The 14,581-nt window shown below is 40.6% G+C and overlaps 1 protein-coding gene across 1 annotated transcript; it reads left to right on the forward strand.

Moving 5' to 3' along the window:
- The first annotated feature begins 9,145 nt into the window (after positions 1–9,145).
- Positions 9,146–14,261, forward strand: LOC106485282 (ovomucoid-like). Its single transcript, XM_067305078.1, has 9 exons — positions 9,146–9,203; positions 9,680–9,702; positions 10,275–10,399; positions 10,671–10,716; positions 12,551–12,678; positions 12,819–12,864; positions 13,617–13,732; positions 13,910–13,931; positions 14,253–14,261. The coding sequence occupies exons 1-9, from the start codon at positions 9,146–9,148 to the stop codon at positions 14,259–14,261; spliced, it is 573 nt and encodes a 190-aa protein (XP_067161179.1).
- Positions 14,262–14,581: the final 320 nt, after the last annotated feature.

Here is a 14,581-nt window from a genome sequence, read left to right on the forward strand (position 1 = left end):
AAGGGGTTGAAAGACTGCTCTGAACTGATGACACCAGCTGAGGTATAGCTAAGGTATTTCTGGTGCACTTTCCCTGTGTAGGCATCATCAGCAAAAGCAGTTGAGGCTGTGCTGTTGTCTGAACCAAGAGCTGATCCCTGGCCTCCTGAGTGCAGTTCTTTAAAAAGTATAGCATTCTGCAAGGGCAGCCTGTCAACAAAGCCCATGCTTTTCAGACATGTGAGTGTGCCCTGTCTGTTTGTCCGGGTCTCCCAAGTGACTTGTTTCTAGGCTTTTTTCATCTTGGAACCCTCAAGTATTTTCAGATATGTGCCCTCCTAGGGATGGTTCCTGCTTACTTGTCTTTTCTTTTAATCCTTAATAACAGTACCATTTGCCAGCCAAGGAGGTATTTGAGCAGTGTTTCATGATCCAAAGGCAATATATCCTTCTGTTTTTGAGAGTGTGACCTCTTTCATTAGCTCCTTGTCTATTAAATTTATTTTGCTTTTGTCCTTTGCTGGTGTATTGAATTGGTGGGTTTTTTTTGATCCACACGAGAGAAACATAAATAAGTTAGACATACCCCTTCTGAAAAGTAATGTCTTCCAGATGCATTTCCTTTTGGGAGCCGAAGAGAGAGGGGTGTTTGTTTTTCTTGATGGAATGAAGTAATTTGGAAAAAAGGATGCTTTGGAGCAGCTTATGTTGAGATTGGTAGATGGATGAAACAGTCATTTCCAAATTGAGTTCAACTTTTCTGGGATCCAAGGGACAGGCTCATGTCAGTGTGAGATAATCAGACTATCAGGCTACTAATGCAAATCTAATCCATGATGGTAATGCTCTTTAGGGAAAATTAACAGTTTATAAATTCTCTGCAAATGCCCATAAAAGCTGTTCCATCTCTAGCCCAGTCCAAGGACTCTCTTCAGTATTTGAGACACCCTATTGCCTAATTTCCCAGTCCACTGTTTTTCTGATTTCACTAAAATTTAATGATACCTTATTGGGATGAACCATGGGAATAAAAGTAAAGGCGTTCCACTCTGGAAGCCATTCATTTCAAATCTGCAACATTTTGCTCATGAAAGAGCACTGTATGTAAATAAGTACTGACTCATGCACATAGAGAAAATTTGGCAGTATACGCTGTTCAGGTTTGTACAGTTGGCCTTTTGACCGCAGGAATTTTTTATGGTCCTTCAAAAGCTACCTGCCACGTATTTCACTTGAAATAATGACACATAGTGTGTATTTAACATATACGAACTTCTTGTGATTCCTGTTGATGAAGAAGCATTCTTCCTGGCTTAGAACATGGCTTACCTCAGTAAATATTGTCAAGATTACCACCCTGACAACAGATCTGGGATGTTATTTCAGAATAAGGGTGGATAAACCAAATACAAATACACGCACACACGCGGGCGTGCACACATATATATGCATGATTACCATCTGAGGGGAGAATCAGGACCGCAGTTACTGAGCTGAACACAGGCTCTACTATGTGCAGACACTTAGGCACCATTAAGACAGCAGGCATGTTGATGCTGTTTGCTCTAGCCCTTTGCTGCTTCCCAGGTGAGTAACTTTACTGACTAGTGCCTATTGCTCTGTGTTTGAGTAAGTTCTGGCTGTTTTTAAAACTACAAAAACATCCTCAGACTGGAAAGGGTTTCATTCTACAAGGACTTATTTACTCCTAGAAAGATGGTGTTGAAAAGACTTGACATCAGAGACTATCACTTATGGGGTAATATTTTAGCAACAAAACTGAGTGGGTAAGAACAACTGTGGGAACAGCTCTACGATCAACGCTAGTTTATGCATAATGAAAGAAGTGACATGTTTGTGGTACAACCAGGAGACTCAGACATCCAGTGTTTAAACTCTGAAATGTTGCAGAAACATGAATTATTTTACTGAAAGGAACTGAACTTTTCTTGTAGGCATCACAAACTGAAAGATGTGATTTGAGAGCTGGAACAGTTGTAGAAGCTTTATAGATATTACATCTCACAATATACTTTCATTATTTAAGCACTACTAAAGAAATGCATATAAGAAGCTGTCCCAGGATACTTAATAGCTGTATGACCCTGTTTTTCTCACTAACCTGTTTATCTTTTAGTACATGTCCTGCTTCATCCTCTGAGACATAGAAAATGTATTTATCTTCTTTTCCTTCATTTTATGGACCCTTTTTCATCTTGGCTGTAGCCCTCATAATGTACACAGCAATGTTGCAACATACAATATGGTACAAAATTTTGCATAACATTATTTTTATCTAAGAAGTCATTTGTTAACAGTGAATTAAAGGTTGTATATTCGGGACATATATTTGCAGATTTTAAATATACCAGTATCCATGACCTGTATTTGTGTCACAGTTTCTACTGTTTTTTCTTTCTACTGTTTTTTTCTACTGTTTTTCTACTTTTCTACTGTTTTTTTTCTTTTCTTTTCAGATACCATTGCAGTGAAGGCGAAGGTAAGGGACAGTTCTTTCTAGTTATTCTCCATCATTTATTTCCTGAAAGCAGTTTCAATAGAAATCATTGTTAATCACAGTGTGATTGAGCATTTGAAGATCCTGAGTCCTCCAGCTGTTTGAGCAATATTTGCCACACATATTATGGGGTGAAATTTTCATTTCAGTCCGATAGTTTCAACAAGTAGTGCAGGACTCAGTGAGTGCCCAAGTTGCTGTCACAGTTACTGCAGCAGCATTTATGACATTTACACATGCTCTACATTGCTAGAGGCTGGAAGGGCGCATTAGCAACACACCACTGTACTCCTGCCCTATCACTCAGCTCTTTCTAGGCTTATGCTACCAGCCAGTACCAGAGGAAGCCCAGGTGGATCTCTGGTCTCTCCTTAACATCACCTATCAGTTGCTGAGAGATCTTTTGTAAACCTGATGTTGTATCTATCTATCTACAGGACTACTGCAGTCATCATACCATACCCAGAGCTTTCTGCACTTTAGAATACATCCCACACTGCGGGTCTGATGGCATAACATACGGCAATAAATGTTTATTCTGCAATGCATTTCTGTATGTATGAAAATAAATCTTTTCACTAACTAAACAGCAAACTAACTTAGCTTACACTAACTAATCTATCTGCCCTTCACTGGGAGAAGTGAAGTTCTTTTATTTTGTGTTTACCTGTTTCCTTATCAGTAAGGGCTGGTGATTTTTATGGGGAGATTTTGCCAGGAATTCCTTTCTTTGAGGTAGAAAGAGGTAACAATAGTAGAGTTAAGGAATTTGCTGAAAAGCTTTCTTCCAGCATACAAAGTCTATTTCCTACAGACTATTTGTTCTTCCTTTAAATTAAGTCTTTATCTTGTCTTTGAATGTTAGCAGTAAAAGCAAATGGCTGTAATATCTTTCAGAATTTTTCTGTTTTGGTTAAGTTCCTCTATGATATATCCATCACTGGAGGGACAGACAAACATTAAAAGTCCAGATGCTCTATCTCTGAGATACCTATTTTCTCCTCCCCAGGAGAAGTCGTCGCACTCTTGCCTTGCTATATCTTCAAGAGTGTTACCTCTTCGAAGGGCTTCAAATCAGAAAGAGAAACCTTCCCTTGCAAGGTTTCCTATGGCAGATGCTGCCCGAAGACTCGTCCCGAACCTTGAAAGCTCCTGATGAATCCTGAAATCTCTACTAAATAACAAAAACAGCATTCATATCCTGCGTTAATACTATGTTTCATGCTGTTTTTTCCTCAGCTGTCATGTGATTATATCACAGCAACAATCCTGGGGTGCAGGTATTAATAGTGAATTAAGGAAGAGAAAATATATTGTTCTGATTTACAAAGAAATCAACTCCATCTACAAAGGCAACAGGACACTCCTGAGGGCATCTTATTTCATTCAGGTTTCTGAAATAAAACCAGTAGTAGAAATGTAATCTGGTGCAATGCTCCTACTGATTTGTTTCATTAAGAGTATGCTGGACAGACGTCCACTTAACCAAGGAGGAACTGTCCGCCTCACTAACTGCTACTGTTAAACACCTGCTGCCTCACCCTTTTATTACTATTCGTACATTATGCATATTCTGGCAGCCTGTAGAGGCCCCAAGCAAACCTGAACATACACATAATTAGAGACAAACCCAGGCCAAAGATTTTTACAGCTGGGAGTGTTTCATGGCCGCTCTACAGAAAGCAACTGAGGCACAAACTGGCTCTCAGGCACTGGGAGCTGCTCACCTCCTTTTCAGTTTCCCAGCTTAACCACACTTTCTTATGTGGACAAGAGAAGTGTGTCAGTTCAGATCACAGCTGAATCTTCTCCCCTTGAAAGCTGGGTAGGGAGCACACCTTTCAGTGGAGAAAACCCCTTTTGCAGTCTGCTCTGCCTCCCAAAGCAAGAGGACAGCATTTTTTCTCTATGCAGGCAGACACCTGGCTGCTCACATGCATGTCTGCAATATGCATCAGTGCAGGGTACTGCAGAAAACCAGTGGACAGAGTCAGACCTAATAGGCGAGATGTTTGGAAGAGTGCTAGCAACAGTTCCCACAGCCCTTTCCCGCACCTCACTCACCACTTTGCTGCTGCTTGTAGGTAATTGCATCGACTGTCGCTTGTGGAGGATCCTCTGAGATTCTTCGGCCTCTGGAAATCTTGTCTGATGAAAGGAAGGGCTCAGAGTCATAATGTTAATTTATTATTCATTAACAGTTAGTGAAGTGCTGGCAGTGCAGCATGTTGTGCATGCAGCCGTCTCACAGTCAAAGAGTTAATGATTTTAAGTGACAATATGTCACTTTCCAGAGACTGGAGAGAGTAGCTCTTTAGAGACAATTTATTTCCAAAAGACCTGACTGTGTGTAACCATTTAGTGCCACGTCCCTTCCCAGAGCTGGAATGTCCCTCCTGTGAGGGGGAGGTCTGCATGCTAGAAGGCATTTCAGTGGCACGTGCAATTTCTTAGGGCCAAGACAAAGTGAGGCTCTGCGATGCAGTGCTGGGGATGTGCAGCTCATGGGCTCCATACTCATTCCTGTCCCCCTCTGCTGCACGAGGGGGATAAGAGAACACCAGCCCCATCACATATTTTCTTTCTTAGGGAGGACAGAGAGGATGAAGAGGGCCCCAGAGGAGCCATGCTGCCTCGGAGAACAAGCGGAGCTCCTAGGTGCCCTCAAGATCCTAGAGATCCTTGGAGCACAGCTTCCAAGGGCCTTTTCTGCCGAACAGGAAAACCTGTGAGGCAATTCAGGGGAAACTGTGAGTAGAAATGAATAGGGCTGAATCCTCCTCCCTGATGCAGAGCTCAGTTACACAGAGGTACTCGGGAAGTAACTGAGGGCAAAGCGTGACCCCAGCAGGATCACTGTGATGCTTCTGTGCCAGGTGGCCAGCTCTTCGGGTCAGAGAGGAAGACAATATTCTTTTAGGAACATCTTGTTGGAAATTATTTTTTGTTGCTGCTCAATAAAATCCTGCCACAACAACACAAAATCTTCTCACTAATCTAACTCTCCCTCCAGGAAATTCAAGGCAGGAAACACTGCCTGCCTGCCGAGGTTTTTTATGGTATAATTCTTTAAGCAGTACCTCATTACCTGTTGTTTATGAATTTAGGAAATGCCATTCAATTAGCCCACAAACTAATTAGCACATTCCATGTGGTTATTTTATTCTGCTCTATTTTATATCACTGCTTCTGTTTTAGTATACTTCTGTTTTAGTTCTACTTTTTGCTGGCTAAAATATACCTCAGGCCAGCCTAGATCTTTCTGTTAATACAGTTTCTCTCTGAGACTTCATTCAGGATAAACAGTTTATCCCTACATTCTTCCTCTATGTGGAGAAAAATAAAATGATGTTTTAAAGGAAAATTACTTGGAGACCTCATTTCTGGGGGGTAGCCATGTCAGAGCTATTGCAGTGAGACAGAGCTGAGACTCATTGTGGGATTTGGATGTGTGGGGCCAGATCCTCAGCATTTTGCTGTAAGTATGTGGTTCCCAGACAGCCAAATTATTCCAGACACCCTTGCCTGTGGTATCATCTATGGTTAAACGACAGGAGATATGCAGGCAGAAATCAGATAGCTGAACTGCAAGGAGAACTATTACATGAATACAGCTCAGAGCAAAGGTTTTACTTGCTCTAAATTGAATTCATATTCTTACAGAAAATCTAGTTCTGCCCCCGTGTGCATAGGTCTGGTAACAGCAATCTGCTTTAAATGATCTTGCAGTGTGTCACATCACTAATCAGTGGAAAAGAAATACATTTTGTATTTTTCTGTACCGTAGCATAGTATACAGGAGTATAGTACCATTTTATTCTTGATAACTATGTGCATTGTATGACAGTATTATATGGCAGTAAGGGCAGTGGTATTGCTGCCGGAATGAAAACATGCTGTGTTATATGCATACATCCACCTTTTTTCAAACACTTGAAAAGTATCATTACTCTTTGAAGCCAAATGAAGCCTGTGACACGTTTTAAACTAAAGCAAGGAAAGTGAATGAGGAATTTCTTAGGCTGTGGCAGATTATGGACTTGCCTGAGATAGGGAATCTCAAGACCAGAGGAAAAGATTCCCAGGAAAACACCACTGTTAGGGGAAGAAATAATTCTGGATTAGAAATTGTTAGAATTTCCAGGATTATGGGAAATTTACCCTAATACAAGAGGATGCATCATGTGGCTACCAGTTTTTATCCTATTTATGTGGCCAAAACCTGCTTGATGGAAAAGTTTGCCTTCTAAAATCTTCAAATAGCAGGAAGAGTTTTAATTAAACTGTTTTATGGATCATATACCTCCAGAAGAACAAACTAAAAACAATCCTATACTCAAACTCACTTTACTGAATGCACCATCATGAGATTCTTGAATATTACAGCAGACTTCGGAACTTGAGTTCATTTCCTCCTTCCCATTCCCAATGTGTGTAGGACTGTTCCTGAAATTCACTCTTCTAAATGTGTTAGGACAGTTGATTTTGACCCTTCCCAAAGTCTATGTTCTCTCCTGCCCAGTAATAATTACTTGTGTCTTGTTCTCTTTTTTAGTCCAGCTTCTGGTGCCACCCCACATCACACCTCGCCCAACAGCTTTGCCCAGACTGCTTGCATTTATCTTCCATCCTTTCTCCAAGGCAAGACCTGTCTGTAGCAAGACCCTTTCCTTGTTTCCCTTGTTCTCCCTCCTGCCCTATGAAATGGCACTAATTACTGGAAGAAGAGAGGAAAGTGTTGCTTTTGGTGTAGTCCTGGCTGGCCACCCAGACCCTCAGAGGCACCAGTTGGTCAGAGGGGGAACCCACCAAGCAGAGCTAATTAATCAAAGGGCTGATGTTGGCCAAACATGAGAATGATGCCATTCCCTACCAGGTACCTTCTAACTCACAGAAGATCCTGAGAGACCAACATGATTTCAGTCTGGGAGGAGAGGAAAACAGAGATGCAGCACAATTTCTGATAAATGGAGATCCCAAATCTAGCAGTGGATACGCAGAAATTGGGTCATAGGGCTGAAAAGGAGACACACTACATTCTGGTAGCCTCCCTAACCTCCTCAAAGCCAGAAAGCACCATCTCCACTGATGGCTGGTACAAGTTCTGAGGAAACCTTGTTGTCAGGCTTAGGCATTCTCGTCGTTGGAGAATAATCAATATTAACACTTCTGCAATTATTTCTTCCCTTCCAAATGCGCTTATGATCAGTTAAGGAATCTGGCAGTCATGTCACTCAAGATGCTAAGAATACAACAAAAACAGCTTTGAAAGGAACCCTTTAACTCCTGTTATTTGTGAATGAGATCCAAAGAACCTTACTCATTTATTTTTCAGAAAAAAAGCTTTCATTGACATGAACAGGCCAAATGCTGCAAGCTCTATTTTGTGACTACAGTTACAATTTCAGCTACAATTTTATGGTTTATCTGCCCATGCCAAGACTTGAACATCTCCCAGGATAATAAAAAAAACACTTCTGATTTTCTATTTAAAAATCAGGCTGCCTCTAAACCACACATACAGCTCACGCTGCTTCTAAAACTTAAACATGTTGTTCTGTCCCTCACTTTCTTCCTTGACTAACTTAGTACAAAGACGTTTTATTTTATGCAATATCCCTTATTTGTTTTTCCATATACCCGGCACAGAACTGAACCATTTAATAGAGGCTAACACATTATTCTTCACTTATCTTCTCTAAAAAAATGGCTTCCAGCTGACACTCTAAGTTTAATGACAAGTAACAGAAGGGGAACAGGTGGGTACCTAAGGACTTGCCTTCTGCTTGCAGCTGCTGCAAATTTTTCATGAATATCTTATGTGTTAAGAATCGTATTTCACCTGCACAAAGAAAGTTTATCTGAGTCCAAATTTAAGGCTAGTTATTCTCCTCATTTCTTAATCAGACCCATCCCCATTGACAGCAGTTGGATAACTCCTGTTCCTACATGGAAAGATCTTTTAAACTCCTGAAGTTTAAGGTAATGCTTTCCTGTCATGATGACTGATTCCTTCCCATTGATGAGAAATTTAGAGTACCAGAAAAACAAACAGAGTGCAGAGAGATTCACTGCACCCTCAGTACCTTTAAAATACACAGATTAAAATATACATAACCCCATGTTTCCTGTCTCTAAAAGCTTAGGGTGTCCCCTGCTGCTGTCCCATCACTCTGCTGTACCTTGCAAATCTCCTGGTGCCCAAATACTGTATACTGTATACAATATGCTATGCACAAGTTTAAATGCTTTCACCAAATTGGTGCTTTTGCTTTACCAGCTTCCATATGGAATCTCATCAAATCTACTCTTGGTACGATGTTCTTCCTGCGTGGACAGTACAAACGGCTCATAGTACAGCAGGGTGCCTTAGTTAACAAGATGGGCGTAGCTCACATTTTTATTCAATTCTTCTGGGCATTTCTCTGACAAAGAAGCATTCCTTAGGGCTCAACTCAATAACCAATACAATTCTGTTGGTTTACAGAGCAAATAATTACTTTATGAAATGACTTTACAAGCAAGGTCAGGGAGAAATATATATAGAGACAGTCAACATATAGTCCTGCCAGTGAAGGCTGAGAAACATCTCTGCTGAATACAGCAGCAACAGGTTTGCAAGTAACAGAGTGTCCAGCCCTCTCCACTATGAAGATAACAAGAATTGTTGCCCTTCTTGGGCTAGTGTTTCTCAGCTGTCTTTCCGGTAAGCTGTTTCTGTTGTAGTCTGTGCTAATATTTCTAGTCCTCCTGAACCTTTGCCTATAGAAAGATGGGGTTATATATGCAGCCTAAAAAAAGAGGTCAGCTTTCTGGAGAAGAGACAGCGATGATTTCTCTTTCGATGAAATTCATCCTTGTGCAAATACTATAGGTCTAGTGACACTGTCTGATTTACACTTATGAGATTTAATAGGGATAATAGTGCTGCAAGAGGAGAAAAGTTCATATCTTATTTCTTTAGTGAGTCAAAATTTCTGTTTTCACAAACAATTGAAATATTTGTATCTTAGGATATTACTTTTGGTTTACTCAGACTAGAAGAAACTTTTGGGAAAACAATCACTTTTCAGTAGTAAGAAAGTGAATTTGGTGACTGATGGAAATCAATGACTCCAAAGGAATTTTAATCAAGGACATTGTAAAATTTTTATATTTTATAATATCTGTTTTTTATTGTAGATGTTGTTACTGGTGGTCGATGGGTGAGTAGTAGATCTTCTTTGTAATTTAGTCTTGATTTCTAAGTCCAGATAAATAATTCATAATCACACTGTGTCCCAGAGAAGTCTTGAGAGAGAGACAGAATGAAAGAGAAAAAGTGAGAGAGAAAGGAAGAAAGAAAAGTTCCCCTAATAATTATACTCTTTTTTCCAAAAGTAAGAAAATAAATACCTGTTAGAGAAAGATATTTTACCATGTTGATAATAAAAAATGGCAATTAATAATGTAGAGTGGGATTCTGCACAGCACAGAGAGACAGCAGAAAACCTATACATTTTTTAAAATAACTACCTAAATATCTTCCCTGTCCTGATTCCCTAAGGAATGATCATTTTTATCAGTAATGCATGTCTACAGTACTGAATGCCTTAACAGTGAAAATGAGACTATGCATACTGTAAGAAACGCGGTACATTTTGCTCCCTTTCTTCACCATGGAGGAACAATAGAGAAAAAATGATCAACAGTAGTATCCCTGTGCAAGGAAAACATGATTAACACAACACACCTTGTTCCCTACCAGACAAATCATATTTTCTGTCCTTTCTAACAGGCCTCCTGCAGCAGGTACTTCTCGTCTCGAGGAACAGATCTTCGCTGTCGCGAGAGCTTTGAACCCGTCTGTGGGACTGATGGTGTGACTTACCCCAATGAGTGCTCACTCTGTATGGAAATGCGGTGAGTATGAGATCTCCCGATTACCTAAAATGACAGTTCAAATAGCAGACAACAAAAGCCTTTCGTACCATGACTAATCACAGGGTGGTCTAGAAGACTTTTCAGAAGTTTCTGTCTTCCGTAGTGACCAAGATCTTCTCAGGCTGTGTCTCTTCAGTGACAAAACTCCTAAGTTTGATTAATAACTGGGGCTTTATGAGTGGAGAGACTTAATGAGTGAGATGACTATATGCTATCAACAGATTTCCTTTCCTTCCCTTTATCTCTCTAGGCGTTGCAAAACGGTTGACAAACAGCATGATGGAAGATGTGTTCAGGTATAGTCTGAGATCTGTTTCACTCCTTGTGCTGCGCTTAGCAGCAATGTAAAATGATGGCAGCAAGCTAGGCAGGAACAGCTGTTCTTCTTCATGAAAAATACGCAATTTCAAAACTATCTATACAAAAATATACACTTTTTTTTTTAATAGCTACCTAAATATCTTCCCTGTCCTGATTCCCTAAGGAATGATCATTTTTATCAGTAATGCATGTCTACAGTACTGAATGCCTTAACAGTGAAAATGAGACTATGCATACTGTAAGAAACGCGGTACATTTTGCTCCCTTTCTTCACCATGGTGGAACAATAGAGAAAAAATGATCAACAGTAGTATCCCTGTGCAAGGAAAACATGATTAACACAACACACCTTGTTCCCTACCAGACAAATCATATTTTCTGTCCTTTCTAACAGGCCTCCTGCAGCAGGTACTTCTTGTTTCGAGGCACAGATCTTCGCTGTCGCGAGAGCTTTGAACCTGTCTGTGGGACTGATGGTGTTACTTACCCCAATGAGTGCTCACTCTGTATGGAAATGTGAGTATGAGATCTCCCGATTACCTAAAATGACAGTTCAAATAGCAGACAACAAAAGCCTTTCGTACCATGACTAATCACAGGGTGGTCTAGAAGACTTTTCAGAAGTTTCTGTCTTCCGTAGTGACCAAGATCTTCTCAGGCTGTGTCTCTTCAGTGACAAAACTCCTAAGTTTGATTAATAACTGGGGCTTTATGAGTGGAGAGACTTAATGAGTGAGATGACTATATGCTATCAACAGACTTATGATTCCTTTCCTTCTCTTTATCCCTCTAGGCGTCACAAAGTGGTTGAGAAAAAGCACGATGGAAGATGTGTTCAGGTATAGTCTGAGATCTGCTCCACTCCTTCTTGTGCTGCACTAAGCAGCGATGTAAAATGATGGCAGCAAGCTAGGCAGGAATAGCTGTTCTTCTTCATGAAAAATACATTTTCAAAACTGTCTGAAAAGGAATCAAAGTGAAGAATTTAAGATTTGCAAGAATTTATTTTTTAATTTGTTTTGAACAATCAAAATCTTCTGTTTCAACTGTGAGTTTTAAAATGTTATCTTATGTATAACACATGACTTAAAATTTGAAACTTTTGATTTCAATTATGTTTCAGCATTATCAAAACACTTCCCTTTAGGCTTAGAAAAAAATTGTTGAAACATATAAATTCCCAGAAGAAATTTGGATTTTGACTAAACCATCATTTTGTTATGGAAAAAATAGTCTATCAGAACATTTATCATAAGGCTTGTTTATCAATATGTAGAGCTACCATCGAGTGGAGAAGTATCTATTTTTAGAATAGACAGATTATGTAAAGAAGCACTCTGGGTTGTGCAGTTTAAAATAATACTACAATTTTCATCTCAGTACTCTCACAGTAAGTAATGTTTGCAGAAATATTTAGGCAAATGTAAACTCCATTTTCAGAAGTCGTGTAGACATTTCACAGCAAAAGTTCCTGTCCTGTCATTGCCCTATAACTGGCATTTTAGGCAAAGATCCTGCACAGTGGAGCTCATGGTAGAAAAACTCCAAGCTGACACTGACTGAGCCAATTTCAGGACATGAAAATACAGAGATATTCCAAGATTGTGCTGTCCTCAGAGGCAGAATTTCTGCTGATCATGCTACTTTAACTGTAATGCGCTGGGGTTGGAAACTTGTGTCTTCATAGAGCTCAATATGTTTACTGTTACCTTGAGGAGAAGGGGAAATGTCTCTTGTACCATGTTCCATTACACAGGACTGATGTAATGGAGGGCAGAGGTTAAAACTATTGTTCTGTGACTGTTTCAGATCAACTGCGCCGGCCACTTGAGAGCAAACGATGGTGATGACAGGATCTGCACCCGGGAGTACAACCCAATCTGTGCAACCAATGGGATTACCTATGCCAACCAGTGTAAATTCTGCGCTGCAGTGGCGTAAGTGAATGGGCTGGGTCACCGAAGTGATTTTTGGATCAGTAGATGCCTGGGCTGATATTTAGAGTGTAATGAGGTAGTTTAATTCCTGAAATGGCTGCCCTATGCTCATTCGTTCTCAACTCACTTTCTTCCCAAAGGAATGGAGCTGACATAGACCTATTCAGACTTGGAGAATGTTTGCAGGTAAAGCTCAGAAGTCTGCACTATTATCTGTTGTTGTAATACATTATACAGCATAAATTAAATGAATCATAACTGCATAATAGAAACACCTGCATTGTCCTGGCACTAAACTCATGGAATATGGCCTGGAAACAGGATATGAGGAGAACAGTAGAAGCGTTCCAGGGTTAAAGGATATGGAACCAAACCCATGGCTCAGATATGCAGTCCCCATGTGCAGGACTCCTGACATGGAAACACAGCACTCAGCTGCTGCTGAGACCTTCATTCACTGGAAAAAGTGGCTTAGCAGGAGATGCTCTCTCATCCTTTCTGCAGGAGAGCAGGGGGATCATACCAGAAGTACTCGTGGATAGCAGCTATGATTCCTTGGGTGTGGAGTACTTCCTACTGCGTGGCTTGCAAAAATCCACTTTCTGTAAACCTGTCTTTTCTAGACTGCATAACCAGAGTAAAGCAGCCAGTGGGAGGGCCAGCCTGGAAACACTGACATGGCCATTTCACTATTTATGATAGTATTTCTGAGATTTTTTTGTCCCATCCTCTGCACTGCTGGGAATCTGACTTCAGGCTCCTCCAGGCAAGCACATTCTCTGCCTCTGAGTTTACAGAGTTGCTAGAACAGAACCCTGCTCCTAAAAAGTGGTTTTAGTCTTTGCCATATTACAAACATTAAATAAATATAAAGCACTTATGTAGGGAAATACCAGGCACAAAAGGTATAAAATGTGTTGTTGCTCCATTACCTGCAGGTTGACTGCAGTGACTACCTCCGTGCCAAAGACATCTGCACCTTTGAGTATGAGCCTGTTTGCGGCTCTGATGGCAAAACATACAGAAACAAATGCCAGTTCTGTTATTCAGTTCAGTAAGTACGGAGTTCACTACGTAGTCGTAAAACCACTACTACGTTAGAAGAGCAGAAATACACACGCAGGAGCAGCAGCTGGTAATGGAAGCCCCAGAGCTCCCTTTGAGGCTCCTAGGTAAATCCATCACTGCTGCATGCTCCTGTCCTAACACTCACTCTTCTGTGACTCCCTAGGCACTGCAGATCTTTAGTCCAAGTGAGTTTCATTTCTCTTCTGCTTCTCTTACAATTGAAGCCAGATTCCCATTTGCAGTCTTGCTCTCTCCCTCCCTGAAAGAGTAATTTAAGCTCTATCTGTAGGAGGAGGTGTCCAAAATTACTGGGTTTGTCCGAATCTCTTTCACATGAGAAAACATATAATCTGGGGAATCAGGAAAGAGGTCAAATATTAAGTGGAATACTCTCTAACTTGGGCAGCATGGGGACATCAACTTATTTCGGTAAATAGCAACTGCACCACTGGGACTATCAAGCTGAATTCCATGTTTGTAATTTTGGTCTCCCTCTTTCTCTTTAGACGGAGTAACAAGCTTCTTTTTCTCAAACGTCTTGGGGGATGCTGAGCACTGGAGTAGTAGTCTTCACACTCATTTTTCCCTTGCAAAGTCTGCAATCAAACATTCTCTTCCTTGCTCCAGAGGACTGCTGTGTGTTGGTCTCTGCTTTGTCCGATCAATAAATTGAATTCAGCCGCTCTCTTTGCTATGGACAGTTTTTTGTTTTTTTTTCAGGGTGGGGGTAATGTTTTCTAGCGTTTTAGGAGCTTATCTGTCAGGCAGGAGTAGTTGTGAAATAAACCACAATAAAGAACAAAGTGTAACGCCCATCACACAACAGTCTGAGCCC

Source organism: Apteryx mantelli, chromosome 14 (genome assembly GCF_036417845.1).
Source record: "Apteryx mantelli isolate bAptMan1 chromosome 14, bAptMan1.hap1, whole genome shotgun sequence".
In the NCBI taxonomy this organism is placed as follows: domain Eukaryota; kingdom Metazoa; phylum Chordata; class Aves; order Apterygiformes; family Apterygidae; genus Apteryx; species Apteryx mantelli.